We start from the raw sequence: 16,975 nt of genomic DNA, 5'->3' as shown, positions 1-16,975 counted from the left end.
CAGTTGTTCAATGAAATGACAGAAAAATATTTTACAAAACGTTTTGGGGGAGTTTATTATGATTGAGTATTGGGGCTGTATTAAGAAAAAAATAAAAACATGAAATTACAAGAATAAAATCATGAGATTTTAACAAAGTCGAAAAGTCGCTAAAAATACTAGTCTGGGAATAAAGTTATATTACGAGAATAAAGTCAAAATACAATAAAAATAGTCAAAATGATATGAGGATAAAGTCAATACTACAAATATAATACCAGAATAAAGATGTATTTCAAGAATATAATCATAATTTTATTCACTTGTGACTTTATTCTCGTATTATTTTTACTTTATTTTCATAATATTTTGACTTTATTTTTTTGTGACTTTATCCTTGTAATATTATAACGTCATTTTCATAATTTTATTTTGAATCTATTGTTTTAGCGTGGCCCTAATACTGCGTCTTTGTTTATTGTCCTCGTTTTTCTTCTCCTTTTTTGTTTTATTTTTCACTTTTTACAATGATTGGTTTTAGCATGTAGTGTAATAAATGAAAACAGGAACATTAACAAAACAAACACGGTTTTGTCTTGTACCTAATAAAATATTTTATTTGTCTGCAAAAATCTAGAATTAAACCTCTTGAATTTGCTTCATAATTGAATTGTGGGCCAATTAAAATCATCCAGTGGCCCACTAATGGCCCCTGGGCCACACTTTGGAAATCCCTGATCTAAACTCTTGAATAAATATTTCCACCCGACTAAGGTGTTGCAACAGAAACCACACTTTTGTAGCCGTCAGCTGGGATAACTAAGGCTCCCTTACAAGCTCAAGCTGAAATTCTTGTATTGGTCAAATAGAAGGGAAATCACAAAAATTAAAATAAGACGTTTTTGTTTTATTTCATTTATTTGTTAATTTAACCCTTCTAGGCTGAGCGTGTCGACTACTCGGCCAAATTAGCAGTACCGTAATTCCACAACCCTTTGCGCTCTCTGAAAAATTCCAACGGTTTGTGAAAGGGGAGACGCTGCGCTTTCCAGCCAACATTGGGTTATTACGGTAATCTCACTAACGCCGGAGCAGGAAGTGAAATTAATCTGAACTGAGTACATAATAGCCTCCATTTTAATTAAAATAATAATAAATGTAAACAATACGAGCAAGCGAATCTCGGCACATACAGAATTAAATAAAGATATAAACTAATAAAAGGGAATTATTTAAAAGAAAATATACATGTTTAAAAAAGTTACCAATGTTTTCATATACCATTTTTGTTTTGTCTGTTGCATTTAGTTATAATTATTTTTTCGTGCTCATGGAGTATTAAACAGTTGTTAAATTTTCAATTGGGTTAAGCTAATTTCAAAACCAGTTCTGTTCTTTCGGTTTTGCTCTTGATAACTTCAATGTATCTGGTTAATGACCGGAGCTGTTGCAAGATCCTTGTTTGTCGACTTGATTAAATAAGGGCAGGAACACTTTGTTTTGAAACATGGCAACACTCCCTCTACAGAGTAGCTATTAATATCCTGCAGTCATAAGAATATGAGCGGCCTCAGTGATAAACCCAACTCCCATATTTAGCCAGTGGAACAAGAAAGAAATGCTTTAAGGCTAACTCATTTGATCCATTCAGTCAGAGAACAGAGGACAGAGGAAGGCCAGTCAGAAAGGAAATTTCTACTCATGATGTGACACAAACAAGCATTACAGAGGAGAGGTCAGAGGTCAGCATCTAAAACCAGGAAATGTCGTTTCTAAAAAGAGAACCAAGAAGTGGAAAGCAAGAGAAGCACAGGAATTTGGAAGGAAACCAATAAAAAGAATCAGATCCTCTAGCAGTTTTCCAGCTCATCACACTGTGTGAAGTTTTGATTTAGCGAGTTTTATATTTAATGAAATTATTTAGAAAGGTGTTTAGAATTTAGCATTTTGCAATTATGTTATTTGTATTAAATTTTTAGGTTAGTTTTTAAAATACCAAAATTTGCACATAACATTATGTTTTTTGTCTATATGATGACATCAAAAAATATGTTATTATGTATGCTAGGATAATTTCTTAGAGAGCTACTTTTTACATTTACTTGAAGAAAAATATGTGTTAGTAGTTCTTACCTGTGTAAAAAATTTGGGTACTCTACCCTCCTCTGCTGAATTGATTGCATAAAGTGAGACTTTCCTCTGCTTCCATTCACTAGAGGATGGATCAATCTGAAAATATTGATACATTTCAGTTTCAGACTTGAAAATATATTCATTTTGGGTTCAAAACTCTCAAAAAAATGTATTTTTCATTTAAGAAAATATTTTAACAAATGTATTCTACTTTTCTATTGTTACTTTTTATTATGTTAAAATGTTGTTTGAGTATTTTGTAGCATCTATAATCTTTATCCAAAATCCAGTCTCAAATTTTAACAAGATAATTAAAAAGAAAAAACAAACAAAAAAAAACCCCTCAAGGTTAGAAATGTGATAATATATTTTACAAAATACAATGTTTGCTGTCAAAGACGTCACGGTAGAAATGAGAAATGAGCCACATTATTTTTCTGCTGCTTTTAAATTCTTGAGTTAAATGCCTGTTTATTAGGTCTCCACGCTTTTATCCGGACAGTTTCAAGTCAGAAATATTCATTTCTATCGTAACTTGGATCGCTCTGATTGGCTGCTTCTGCTCCAATCAGCAGCCACAGCCGGAGCTCTCCGCACATTCAGTCTGATTTAACGCACTCACATAGCGGAGCACGGTGAGTCTCTTCAAAAAGCTGATGCATCTGGAAAAAATTTATAATTTCAAGGCTAATTATCTAGATTGTGTCTTTGTTAGATTAGTAGTTATCGTGTGAACTTGTGTTTGTTTCTCAGTCCTTATTTGTTTATGACTTATATCCTCAGTTGTAGAGAAGCAGTGCTGTGGGTAATATAGCTTAGCTATGGCTAACAAGAGAGCTAGTGAGTAACTGACGAGTTCTCGACGCAAACTATGTTTTCGCTTCAAGTGAGCGTATTTAATTATACCAAAGCGGTCTCCAGTATTTTAATGGTTCATCCGCATACCGATGTTAAACACAGTAATGACTTGGAGCTTAAACTTTTGGGAAAAGCTAATAGTTTCAGAGTAGTGACTAATGCTAACTGGCTAGCTAGTTAGCGCCCCATTTTAGCTAAAAAGTACAGAGAGCCCAAACTGTGAGCCAGACACCAGGAAACATAAAACTGTGGCCTTTGTGCTTTTTGAAGGTTTGGTTAAAATTAGTTACCACCTTGCTTGCCGCTAACTAGATTTTCAAATATATTAACAAGGCGATTAATGAACGCCGATAGTTAGCTTTTACCTGAGTGTGCTAACTAAATGCCAGTACATAAGTTGTCAAACTTTTTCCTGGACAGCTACTTCTAGTTTCCGTTTACCCCGTCTCAGACTTTGTGATAAATCACGGTTTCGTGTGCTTGTTTTTGTTTGTAACAGCTGTGGATTTTTAAACGGTGTTAAAGTCTCAGTGTTGGGGTTTTTGAAATTAATAGCCACACCCTTCCCTTCCTTTCGAAACCAACTACGGTACAAGATGTGAGCTCATTTTTATTGGTAACTTTACAGCTGCCCTAACTTTTGAAGGTTTTAAACGGAGCTCCCAAATGAGGAGGTTTATAGAAATAGTTTTAAATCCAGACTAGAAGTGTATTTGATCGCTTGAGTCGAGTTGAAATCCCCCTCCCTCCTCTGTCGCTGACACATGATACTTACTGTCTGTGAACTGAAGATGTTGTCCCCTGGCTTCCTACTGTGGGAGGAAAATTAATACCTTTTGTTATTAATGGTCCAGATCAGCCTTTTTTCATACTGAACGACGTGGCAGACAGCTTTAGTAATTTGAAAGGTTTTGTAATATAAAGTTACAACAAATTTTAACTGTCTACATAAAGAGAAAATGTGCAACAAATAATGTTATGATGGAAACTATTCATCTGTTTGTTCAAATTGCAAAGCTAAACACACCACCATTTTTTTTTATCATTGAGTAAAGTTTCCTGTACATTTAGCAGTGACATGCTAACAGAAACATATATTTGTATCTTACATTTGATACTGGTAAGCATGAGCTCAATAGCTGTTTATGAAGATTTTATTTCTTTAAAAATCTTTCGCAAATGCACTCTTTGGGCTTCCGTAGTTTGGAGTGATGCCCAGTGACTTGTCATTTTGATTTACAGGCATGTTTTACAGATTGTATTAGTTGCACTTTGAATTCAAGTCAACTCCCAGAAGGGATTATTGGGGGGGAAGCAAGTCTTTGAAAATATTTCTATTCAGAAAATTATTGATTAAAATCAAATTTGGTAGGGAAAAAAAATCTAATATCTTATTTTTAAGCCATATCACCCAGCTCTGTTTAATTTAGGTATTTATTTACGGTCATACCTACCACTTTTTCTTTTTTTGCTCTAGTCTCTTGATTTATCATACTACCAGCTGAGCTATCTCCTTAAAAAGCAGCTTTTTTTATCCGCGGTTGCTTTGTGGAATATTTCCAATAACAATGAAAGCATTGTTTGTGGCATGGTGGTCCAACAATACCCTGTTTGATTTACACAAAGATGACAAGAATTTTTAATATCAGCCAAATTTATTTTTCCAACAACCTACATACCAAACTTGAATGGATTAGAGATGCAAGAAGTTCAATTATTCAGTGCTAGATTCAGGTTCCTTCTCAAACTGGAAGTTTTTTTTATCTTAATTTTAATATTTAACTGTAAATCTTCTCAGCCTCAGAATAAAATAATCCCAACATTTTAGTAATGCTCCCTCAGGTTTATCCCGTTTGTAATTTGATTATTATTTGGTTGTGTGTTGTTTTGCGCTGACTTCTGTCTTATTGTTGACGTTTAGGAGCCATTTGGACAGATTTGTTCGGCGTCGCTCTCTGGTTCCTCTCTCCATCTCGTCACCTTGGAGACTGGTTGGCAGTCAGAGGACAAACCTGAGGATCCATAAGGCCTTCCTCCCCAGATGTAGAGGGACTTTCTGTCATTACAACTGTGTACAAGGTAAATGAAGCTGCTTTATTAGAGTAAATGAATTTCCTGGTGGTTGTGAAAGCCTTTTTTCACTTTTACATTATCTCATCGAAATCTGGAATTAAATTATTAATTTACTGTTGGCAAGAACATAGAGACTCCTTATTATGAAAACTAAGAGCAGGCGTGGTTAAAAAAAATTGCTAAGCTCTGATATGCCTACCTCGTCGTGTCTCGTTTGTAGTCAGGGAACATTTCTGGTACTTACCTGATGTAAAAAACTTAGAAGTAAGTTTGTGACTTTTACTTTAAGAGCATATATGCTCTTAAAGTGCTTTTGTTATCTTTCTGTGCACCCCATCCTCATTTTGTGAGCGTTTGTCACGGGTACACTCTCTGATCTCTGCTTTCTGTCTGTGTGGCGTACTTGAGTAGATGAGGGTTGTCACAATGGCTCTTTGTGATGTCTGCTGTGTGCCTGTCTCTCACTGTGGTGCTTCAGACGTCGTAGTTAGAATTGCTAATGCTGGCCGATTGCGACAGAGTGGGTTTGTATTGTTTGTCGCAGCATTTGACAAAGATCCCACTGACCTAGCATAATTATTACATTCAGAGGTTTTTAAACAGGATTACTGTAAATCTCTCCCCCACTTTGGCATTTGATGTTAGAGATGTTTATTTTAAATTCAGAATTATGTCCCAAGATGTTTTGACTTCATGTGTTCAGCTAATGTAGGTGGAGCACATTTTGTGTCATTCTCTTTTTTATCACTTGATAGCACCTTGTTAGAGTTTAACCAGGAAATATATCTACAATTGTATGGTTCATTCCTATATACAGATTGGTTTTCCACCAATATTTGGTGAAAAACCTCCTGGTTATCCCACTAAATATTGATTCCTGAACTCTTCCTGAGTTAAAACATTTGTATTGTTGATTCTAAATGAATATGAACTTGTTTTCTTTGCATTATTTGAGGTCTGAAGTTCTGCATCTTTGTTATTATTTTGACCATTTCTCATTTTCTGAAAATAAAAGCTACATGTTGGCTTTGAATTACAGAGACATGTTATCAGTAGTTCATAGAATAAAAAAACAATGGTTATTTTGCTCAAACATATATTGATAAAAAGTAAAATCATAGAAACTAATTATTTTAAATTGCATCATAATTTTTTTCAGTGTTATTGCTTAGGCATAGCTGTATGGTTAAATCTCAATTACAAATCTTTGTATAGATTTGTAATAGATTTAGCTGAATCTATTACAAAGGTTTGTGATAGAGATTTAATCACTATTACAAAATTTACATTTTTAATTAGCATAAAACTTTCGTGTCTTTATTTTAAAATGCTGGTGGCGGCTTCTCTTTGTGCCAAATCTTTTTTCTAGGCCATTCAGTGTTTCTAATGTGTGTCAGGCTGATGATAGGTTATTCACTGTGACCTTTTTCTTCTGTATTGTAATGAGATGAAGCTATTTGTGAAACTGGAACACTTAATAAGGGCTTGAACTTCGGTGTGAGATTGCAGGTCCTGCAAAAAATGTATAATTCTTAAATATTTCACGCTGATTTACAGCGGTGTCACTTATTTATTTTCATCCAGTAAAAAACACAGAGACAAGGCTGTTATTTTGAGCGTCAAGTTATGTTTAATCATCTAAACTTTACGTTTCACATCAACCAGACAGATTGTTTGGTACTCACACCCAACCATTACTTTAACAAAGCTTGCGTCTGTTTGCAAGAGAAGCTAAAATACAAACTTAATTAGATCTGAGCTGCTGTAGGAGGAAGTGAAAGAAAATGAGTCAGAATATATTTTTAAAATTAAAACTGTATGCAGAAGAATCAACATTGTCATCAGTTTACGTAATTTTAAATCTCGTGGTGTGAAGATTGTCCTGTTTCAGAGAACTGCTTGATTATGGTAAGACATTCTGCTAGTCTCAGAAGGTGTCTGACTGCGATAAACAATAATGTTGTCTTGAGACTATTGTCAAGTATTTTCAAGACTTTAAATGCTCATAAACTTTTAACACTGGAACTGGAAGACATTTTAAATATCCAAAATAAACAAACAATGCAACAAATAAAATAAATTATAAAGTTGCTGTAAACAAAATTTCCAGAATCAGACTGAAGACTTTTGTCATTCAGTTTTTGTAGAAAGAGAGAAACAAGAAGTTACTCAAATGGAAATTGACTTCATTTTAATTACTCATGTGATTAATTGATTTATTGCTTACTGTAACCGGCCTACTGACACATAACATTTAAGATTTATTTATCTACATACTTCAGCAACTTTTAGATCTATGTGACCACTTACAGTAAAACAAGAAGTTATCTATGAGCAGCTAATGAAGAAACTGACTGATATTAAGCTAAAATGTGATCTAATTAGTTTGGTTGCAGTACATTGTAAGCATTGCGGGCTGCCAGACATTTCTTGCTCCCCGCCAGGCTAAATATTGTTTTTCTATTTTAGAAGTTTGCAGTGAGAAGATATTTGTGAACTAAGAACAACATGTGCTGTTCATGTTTACATCTCATACTTTGCGTTTGAATTTGCGACTTGGTAAAGTTTATGTAAATGAACCACACCAATCAACCAATTACAGAGTTTTTTCCCCCCGTCCAATCAGAGTATTTCTTTCAAATTCTGCATTTGCCTGGCTAACTTATCACAACCAGCAGATCAAAATGCTGCACGAAAGTCAAACATCTCTAAACAAAACACTAGGATTTAGAGAGACAAAAGAAAACTTTATCCAATAAATACTAAAATTTTGAATCTTAAACTATATAGAAAGTCTCCATCTCTAAATTTCTCTGACTGATTTCTGTCTGTCTTTTCAGTCTCTTGTGCTGTCCAGTGAAGTCGCCCACCATGCGCGAGTACAAGCTAGTCGTGCTTGGATCAGGAGGTGTAGGGAAATCTGCGCTGGTAAGTATTGAAGACCTTTACAAATGCACTGCAAAAACACAAAATCTTTCAAGTATTTTTGGTTTAGTTTACAGTGTAAATAATACACTTAAAGTAAAGCAAAATTAACTTACAAGTAACTTTTCAGCAGGATTCTGGAGCTTGTTTAATTCCTTTTTATTTATGGTAAAGTGCTAGATTTTTACTATAAAATGTCTTGTTATAAGTGGAACTATTTATTTTTTTTATCAGTAGTAAGGAATTATTAACTTAAAACAAGATCCTACATCTTTCTGAAAAGTTACTTGTAAGTTAATTTTGCTTTATTTTAAGTGTAGTAAGATATTACACTAGAAACTAAACCCAAAATACTTTGTAGAATCTTGTTTTTTTGTATCCAGCTGTGATTTGATTTAATTGGCTTTTTCATTGAGACAAAACTGATGTAAAATTTTAATAAAGATTACTGTATTTTGTTAAAATATTATTTAGCACAATTCAGTTACCGTTTTTAATTTCTTCTTCTTCTTGGTTGATTCCAGACAGTTCAATTTGTGCAAGGCATTTTTGTGGAGAAGTATGACCCTACTATAGAAGACTCTTACAGAAAGGTAAGGGTCATAAAAAAATACTTTTTGATGCCTCCTGAACAATATTAAATTCATCTGATTACCTCTAAATTCTTCTTTTCTAACATAACAGCAAGTCGAGGTGGATGGGCAGCAATGTATGCTGGAAATCCTGGACACCGCTGGAACAGTGAGTGTCGTCTGCCGCTGCGTTTGGCTCAGAGAGGCCCTCCAGCTCGCTGATGCTGTTTCTCCTCTGCTGTTGCTCTGCAGGAACAGTTCACAGCGATGAGAGACCTGTACATGAAGAACGGGCAAGGCTTTGCTTTGGTGTACTCCATTACAGCACAGTCAACATTTAACGACCTACAAGACCTGCGGGAACAAATCCTGCGAGTAAAGGACACAGAGGATGTGAGTGCAACACCTTTTTTACAACGGACACCCAAACAATCGAAAATCTGAACCCTTTCTGAGAACAATTAAAGGCAAAATTCACATTTTGTACTTTTTTATACTTCCGTTTGGGTTTCTACTGCTTCTAGAAACGCACCAAGCACTTCAAAAAAGACTCAGCTGTTTTTTGACAATAAGGTAAAGATTTTTTAGTATCTGGAAAATGAGCTGTTTGAAAAAACCTCCTGATTGTTAAAAGTTATGTTGTTACCTAGCTACCCCAGCTAAGCCAAACCCTTGTTAAACTTGCAACCCAAGAAGCTCCAGGACATTTGGTCAGCTGGTTTCAATGCCTGCTGGAATAGACAAATGTTTTATTGTTGACCTACCATCCAGAAACCACTTGCTGCATTCTTGTGGGTTGTGCAGGAGGCTCTACTAATGCTTTTCAAAGCTGTACAGTTGTGTAATTGTGCATCATTTTGCATACAAGTAGGGAGTGGGTGAAATAGACTTAGAATTGTATTTTTTTTTTATCCTATTCTTTTCTGAATTGGGTTCTTTTTTTCTGATTTATCACTAAGTAGCTGCATATTTAATCATTTTATAAAATTTACAGAACAAACAATGGAGTAAATGATAGAAATAACATTAAAAAAATGTCAGTTTAGGGTTTATTCCCCCCCCCCCCCCAACAACATGAATGCAATTTTTTCAAGACAACAATACGTCAAACTTCTTATAAGAAATTTCGTAATAAATGATAAACGTTAAATGTTTAGCTGTAAGCGTAAACGTTGGGTTGGGGGGAGTGGCCAGCAGCAGCTTATTTGGATGTAAAGCGACAGGAGGCCCTAAAACAGCTTAAAATAAGCAGAACTGAGCAGATTAAATCTCATTATGCAAGAATGAGAAAGAGAATGTTATGAATATGTTTTGTGTCTCCCAGAAATGTATCCTAACCTGTTCAAGGGAGCAAAACCGGTCACCTTTACGACTCCTATAAAAGTAGGAGCCATGTTGTCGTTGTAGAAATGACTCTGCTTACATCTTTTTGTAGTTCTGGGTTGTTAGTGTGAACCCAGCAGGCTTTGCTTAGGCTCATCCCCCACCTTAGACTGACGGCTGAGCGGGGCAGCAGCTTTGTGACATGGAGGAAATGTCAGATGTGTTGCTAGATGCTATCTGCCTCTTTCAGACATCAGGACGGATGTACACTGTGCTGAATCTAAGCTGAATTTAGTCAGAACAGGTTGATTAAGATCTCTACTTCTCAAGACAATGTCATTAATATGATCCACAATCTTAAATTACTTTTTTATTAAACTGTTGACTTATTTATCAGAAATGTTTGTTCAGTCATGATTGCAGCTTTCTTTAAAAAAATGATTTTTTTTTTTTACTGAACTATTTTGTCTAATTTGCTCTTATAGCATTTGTATGTATAATAATGCATCATTTACACGTTTGACCTAGTTTAAATGAAAGGAAAACACTAAAGAGCTTTTAGGTCAGACAAGATTATAATGTATTGATAATAATGGGCACATTCTATGTATTGCAGATCTGTGTTTTTTCTCATATCCTTTCATTTTCAGTTCTTCAGCTTTAAAAACTAGTTTTATTGTTGTAGGAATGAAACTTATTAGTCATTAACTTATTGGTAGCCACTGTCTTTACAGACTCTTACTATTTTAATGTCAGTTTAAGATTAAAAGTGTATTATTTTATAATTATGTCAACATTTCATCTCTTCTTTCTATTGGAGGATGTAAATCTCATGTTGATTTATTTCCACAAATTGTGGGAATGAGTCAAATAAGTACCAATAATCAAATCTCAGCTTTGAGCTGGAGGTATGGTTATAAAGCTTTCTTTATGTTGCATATTTTTCTTTTATTTAACAAATATGACCCACAGAAATTAAGGGAGAACCGACAGCTGCCAGCAGTCGTGACATAAAGCGAAGCGCTTCTTAGAAAAGCAAATGTTGACAGTGATAACCTGCATGAGTCACCCGCAGGTGTGTTGCTCTCCGGCTGTGCAGGTTGAGGAGCCTGTCTCACTGGTTGTTGTTTTTGTACTTAGAAAATTAGCTTGTTTATTAAAACACATCAAACTGTGAATGTACGGTTGACTGGTCAGCCGACTTCACTGGCAGTAAACTAAGTCGTGATGGTTGTTCTTTATTAGCCAATCAGAACCAGTCCCAAAAGATCCGGTTTGCTTCCAAATTTTGGCAAGCATTGACAGAATTATGCAATCCCAATCAAGAGGTAACAGTTTTTCTTTAACAAAACCTAAACCATGTTTAAGCTGGGAGTAAGAATGAATATTCAGCGTTGAAGAACGAGTTCTCAGGGAAAAACTGAAGCGGTTAACTCACAAAGATTCATCTATTTATGGATTTTTCTGTTGCACATAACTCCAAATTATTTACAGAAAATTTATCTGTTTGCTGGTTTTTATTTTCATAAAGGGTATCTAAGATTTTCTAAAGAAAACACACTTGAAATCCAAAATACCTTGGTGCAATGAGGACCAATTTATCATATTGTTTATCGTTTATCTTAAAAATTTAGATTTAATCCTTATAGACAGAGCGTGTCAGACATAGCCAAATTAGTCGTACCATAATTCTGCAACTCTTTGAGCATCTGAAAAATCCCAACAGTTTCTGAAAGTTGAGACATTGCGCTTTCCAGATAATATCATGTTATTACGGTAATTTCACTCCCGCTGTAGCAGGAAGCAGGTTTTTCTTTAGTTTAAGCTGAAGAGACTTTTTCAATCAACGGTAAATTGCGAAAATAACTTGCTAGATATTGAAAGTTCCAGTTGTTATTGAGAAATGGGCCAATATATTTACTCACAGAACCAAAACTGTCCTTAAAGTCGAGATTATTTTCTTTACTGTATCAAGAAATATCAATAATAATATCAATATCAGAATAAGTACAGATATGTTTTTTTTCTTTTCATGAAAAAGATTTTCAGTCATATGATTAATGTATAAAATTTTACTCTTCAATAGAACCATAATTAAATTTCACTGGGATTAATTAAATTTATTTGTAAGGGTATTTACATTTATTTCATTACATTACAATAAAATCTCTTCAGGTAAAATTAACACATTTCACCAGAATTAGAAACTTCCTTCTAGATGTTGTTGGAAGCACCTAGAAAATGATTATTGGGCAGATTTATTTCCATGAGTCGACAAGAAACCTTTTCTGTTGCTAATTGACTTTAATCTTTACGTATTTATTCTGATCGATCAGGTTCCGATGATCCTGGTGGGGAATAAATGTGACCTGGAGGACGAGCGCGTGGTCGGGAAGGAGCAGGGCCATAACCTGGCCCGTCAGTGGAACAACTGTGCCTTTTTAGAGACTTCAGCTAAATCAAAGATCAACGTTAACGAGGTAAGTCAGATTGGTTAGAATTAGCAAAATTATTTGAATTTGCTAAATGCTGTGAACCTCAACCACAACATTCTTTAAAGATTTGTCTTTTTATGTGACTTTCTTTGTATATCGTGTCTAAGTGTCTGTAATTTAGTTTACCAAAGTTTGTTTGCATTATTTCAATGTAAGCAATATTTATTATTCATAATAGTTGAAAGACTTTTTGATCTGTGTTATTGAAATTCACATTGGCTTATATGTTATATGTCAAACAACATTATTGAAATTGGGATTTTTTTGGGGGTAAATTTGTGTTTTGTTCTAAAAGCAGGGAGGCGTGACAAACATTTCTTAAACATGACATTTTCTCTGTATTAACACTAAATCTTAGCAAGTATTTTGAGGTCTAGTTTCTAGTGCAAATATCTTGGCAAATTAGAAATAAAACAAAACTAACTTATCAGCAAGATATAGACATTTGTTTTAGGTAAATAATTCCTTAATGTTGATTTTAAAAAGTGCTTGTTTCACTGGCAGATTATTTAACTCGTAAGATATTTTTCCCATGTTTTAAATTAATTTATGGAACAAATACTTTATCAGTCTTAAGGAATTATTTATTTAAAAAAATACTCTTATCTTGCTAAATTGTTACTTATAAGTTAGTTTGTTTTATTTCAAGTGAACTGAAATATTTGGACTAGAAACGAGACCATAATCTCTTGGTAAGATTTATCAGATTTAAGTGTTTTTGCAGTGTTTTATTTCACCTTGACCCCGCTGAGGAATGCAAAATACTCTCACAAAACATTATTAAAAACAGTATCAAATGATATATTATTGTATTGAAACTCTTTATTGTTTAGATAATTTGTATCGTTTTTAACTCCCAAATTTGAACACTTACCTTTAAAATGTGTGACAAGTTCTTTAATTTTACTGTAGGAAATGTATATAATAACATTTGACAGTGATCGATTCTGCCCCGTTTCTGTGCTGCAGATTTTCTATGATCTGGTGCGACAGATCAACAGGAAAGCGCCGATGGAAAAGAAGAAGACAAAAAAGAAGTCGGGTTGCACGCTGCTCTAAAAACGCTCTCCCACGGTTGCTCCAGGCCAGGTGAGTGGGAGCTTGGACTAAATTTACTCCAGACGTTCGCATGGCTGCCGGGCGTTCTGAGCTCCGGGTTGTTACCGAACATTTAAAACACGCAGCAAACTGACGGAGAATGAGTGGAGCTTTTTTCCTGTGAGCAAAAATATTTTTACACTTTGAAAAACAGAACGTTTAAGGAACCAGAAAACTTCTGTAAAATGCATAAACATTAGCTGCGATTCTCTGATCCTTTATAGCTTGATCTCATTTTAAAGGCAACATTTTGATTATTTAATCTGCACTGTCAACCATATTGCAACTGTAGCTATTTTTTAATATTCTTTGATGTTGGATTTTACAGACATTTATTTTTCTCATGGGAGTTATTTAACAAATGAGGCATTAGATCAGTGTTTCTCAACCTTTTTGGGCCCCCCTGTCCATTATCCAGGTCCCTCACTGCCCCTGGTTTCTAAGCACTAAATGGTACTGGATTATGAATATTACTATCATTATTGTTGATGTTTTGATTTTTATGATTGTTTCTGTATTTATCATCAAAAATAATTTCCCAGAAAAATTTTTCCTGTGAACAAAGGAAATAATTTAATAGTAATTAATTTTATTTGCCTTCCATAAAACATAAAATATCTGAAAACCAGACAAGTGAATCTCAGCACAGTCATCAACTGATGCTGTGAAGCTACCAGTAGCAAGAGAAGCTAACAAACACTGAAGAGAAGAGCTGCCATCGATACAGTTGTAGCCAAGCATGTTTTAATGTTGCACAATACAGTTTTAGCAAGCAGCGCAAAGTCAAAACTGGTATTGTTGTGCATTAAAGGTGTAAAGTTTACCTTCGAGCAAACGCCCCCCAAAGGAATCCAAGCGTCCCCCTTTTGTAAAAATTTCCGCTAGCGTCCCCTGCTGTCCTCTGAACGCCCCTTGGGGGTCGGTACCACCTGTTGAGAAACACTACATTAGATGCAAGTCTTACTGCAAGTTAAAACTCAATAATAATGAAATTTATTAGTTTTTGTTGTTGTTTTTGTACAGGTTTTTCTGACAAAGCTATATTAAGCACACACACATTTATATATATATACATATATAAGCTTGAAAAGGTTTTAAGTCCTGAATCCTTCAACATTGTCATACAGAAACTAAAAGTCACCTCAAGCATAAAGTAAAAGAATGCTATGTTAATGCATTTTATATAATTTAAAAATTAATTGTTTTTTGGCATCTCAAAAATGTTTCTAATATTGTATTAAAAAGACTCCAGTGTTGAAATCAAAAATCTACAAAATTTTACGAATAGAAATTCTAATTTTCCAAAATCAAAATCCAGTTTCATTTGATCATAAATTAATAATTTAATTGGAGCAAATTTCTTTTACGTGAAATGTTATTTCTGAATCCGTTATAGCAGAGTAACTATAACTTAACCTGAATAAAGAGGTTTAAACAAGGTTTGGTGCTTTAGCTATAAAACACACCAAACATCTATTTTTTTCTTTCTGTTATGAATAAATCTTTAATGAGCTTTTTGGGAGCCAAAACTAATATAAAAATGTGTGGGGGGCCACAAAGGATATTTTAAAAGAAACTCTTTTCTTCTCCTCCATAATAAACTAAAGTTGAATTTGAAATCAAAGGTTTTGTACAATTGAGTTGTTTTGTTCTTATTTGATGTGAATTTGGCAACAAATCAATTAATTCCATGATAAATTAAAACAAACGCAAAAATGTCCAGTTGCATGATTTGTTGTTTTTCCTCTTTCTCCCAAAAACTGGCTTTGGTCTCAACCAGTGCTTTTTTTGAAGGACAATTTTGTTCACAGAAAGTTTATAATTAATTTTATTTGCCTTTGTGTTTTTAACTTGGATATTTAAAGCGTCTTCCAGCTCTTGTGTCAAATGCTTGTTAGAATTTAAAATTTGAGAATATGTTCTTGCATTATTATGCCAATAACGTTACATTACTGAATGCTTTGCTTTGAGTAAAAGTAGGTCCATGTTTGTGGTTCTAATTACTCTAAAACTAAGACGAATGTAGAAACTTGAATGAGTGGTAATGTATTTTTTGTACTTAATATTTAGCTGGTTTTCATCAACCACCTGTTTGCTTTGAGGTCTGGGGGCCGCATAGAATCGGCTAGAGGGCCTTTAATGGCCCACTTCCCACACTTTGAACACCCATGATCTAACTAAAGTTTTTTAAAAATTACATTTTGAGAAGAATGATCTGATCTTAAGAAATTATTATTATTGAACATAGATTATTTATAAACTGTTATGTTAACCATCCGCTGAGCTAATCTGACTAACAGCATGAATGAGAGTTTTCAAAGTGAATTTTTCATATTTTATTTTACTTAATCATGACGTTGTGTTTCTGTTTCTACCTGCAGAATGATGAACTGTTTCCCGGTGGATGGTGCCAGCATTCCAAGTCCTCTCCAGAGCATTTTTGAAAAAGGCTGGCTCAGAAAACCACACCATTTGCAAAACAGAAGAAGGCACATACTTTAAAGAAAAAACTTTTTGCTTTTTACCGGCAGAGAAAATCAACCTCTTCTTATATTGTCAAACCTTGACGACAAAATATATTTTTCTTTTTTTTTTTTTTTTTTTTTTCTATGAAGTGTCTTTTCTTCTGGAAATAACAAAGTAAAAGAGGAAACTGGATTTGAATCCATTTAAGGGAACTAATGAGAATTTTATTATGAGTAACAACAGTCTTTGGCATATTGTGACAATATATTTGTAAAGAAATCCATGTAAAAATGTTGATCTTCTTGTACAATTCTGCACTAACATTGTCAATGAAGATGCATCATTGTCCATAAGTTACTCGCTCCTACTTACAAGGATGTGTATTAATAACATCTCTCCTAAGTGACTTTGTTTTATATTGAAAGCTGCAAGCCTTCCATATTTCCCATAATATATTCTACTTCCATTTTTGCATAATAAAGTTAAGGAAATTAGTATTTTATAGACCGATGGGGGTAAGGGTGCACTCTGATTTGTGTCGAGGTTGAAAACGTATTGTACTAAACCACCTCTAAAACTGCTTCTTACCCTGTCACAGATGATTTTCCAGCTTTTATGAATGATTAAATTTTAGTACATTTTCATTACTCTTGTTTTTGTTGTTGAGCTTCCTGTTTAAAGAGACGTTTGCCAGACTGAAAGTGTAAGAGGAGCGTTTCCTGCTGGCAGAAATGACTCGGGTTCAGCAGATTTGGATTGAGCTGAGAGAGGAAGCGGCAGCAAAGAGGAACCCAGACTTTTGGCCTCAAACAGCAGGCAGGATGTGAAGTAAAAAGCAGAATCGAAAACTGACTGGGGGATGAAGTTGGAGGCTAAGGAGCAGATGTGATCAGATGTTTAAAGCATGTCACCATATTATTGAGTCAAATTAATTTGGGACTTTATAAAATTTTGCTTTAAGCTTTAAGGTAAAGCTGCAAATGGTACGAATAGAAAAAAAGCTTACAGACAAAAAAAATCAATCAAACCTTGAAAACATGATGTGCAGAAGAA

At 34.2% G+C, this 16,975-nt stretch overlaps 1 protein-coding gene across 1 annotated transcript; it reads left to right on the top strand.

The window, feature by feature from the left end:
• The first annotated feature begins 2,667 nt into the window (after positions 1–2,667).
• Positions 2,668–16,566, top strand: LOC129370163 (ras-related protein O-Krev). The gene is made up of 9 exons (XM_055045885.1): positions 2,668–2,747; positions 4,892–5,049; positions 7,884–7,971; positions 8,493–8,561; positions 8,653–8,709; positions 8,793–8,933; positions 12,200–12,343; positions 13,328–13,447; positions 15,838–16,566. The coding sequence occupies exons 3-8, from the start codon at positions 7,915–7,917 to the stop codon at positions 13,415–13,417; spliced, it is 558 nt and encodes a 185-aa protein (XP_054901860.1). The 5' UTR covers positions 2,668–2,747; positions 4,892–5,049; positions 7,884–7,914; the 3' UTR covers positions 13,418–13,447; positions 15,838–16,566.
• Positions 16,567–16,975: the final 409 nt, after the last annotated feature.

The sequence above is a fragment of the Poeciliopsis prolifica genome, unplaced genomic scaffold (genome assembly GCF_027474105.1).
Source record: "Poeciliopsis prolifica strain line A6 unplaced genomic scaffold, Auburn_PproV2 SCAFFOLD023, whole genome shotgun sequence".
In the NCBI taxonomy this organism is placed as follows: Eukaryota; Metazoa; Chordata; class Actinopteri; order Cyprinodontiformes; family Poeciliidae; genus Poeciliopsis; species Poeciliopsis prolifica.
This window is presented reverse-complemented; position numbering and strand designations above follow the sequence as displayed.

Excerpts from the sequence above, each read along its gene's own strand:
- LOC129370163 (XM_055045885.1), top strand. The coding sequence starts at position 7,915 with ATGCGCGAGTACAAGCTAGTCGTGCTTGGATCAGGAGGTGTAGGGAAA. Across the intron at positions 8,562-8,652 it reads TAGAAGACTCTTACAGAAAG|CAAGTCGAGGTGGATGGGCA; the intron begins GTAAGGGTCATA and ends CTAACATAACAG. Across the intron at positions 8,934-12,199 it reads GAGTAAAGGACACAGAGGAT|GTTCCGATGATCCTGGTGGG; the intron begins GTGAGTGCAACA and ends CTGATCGATCAG.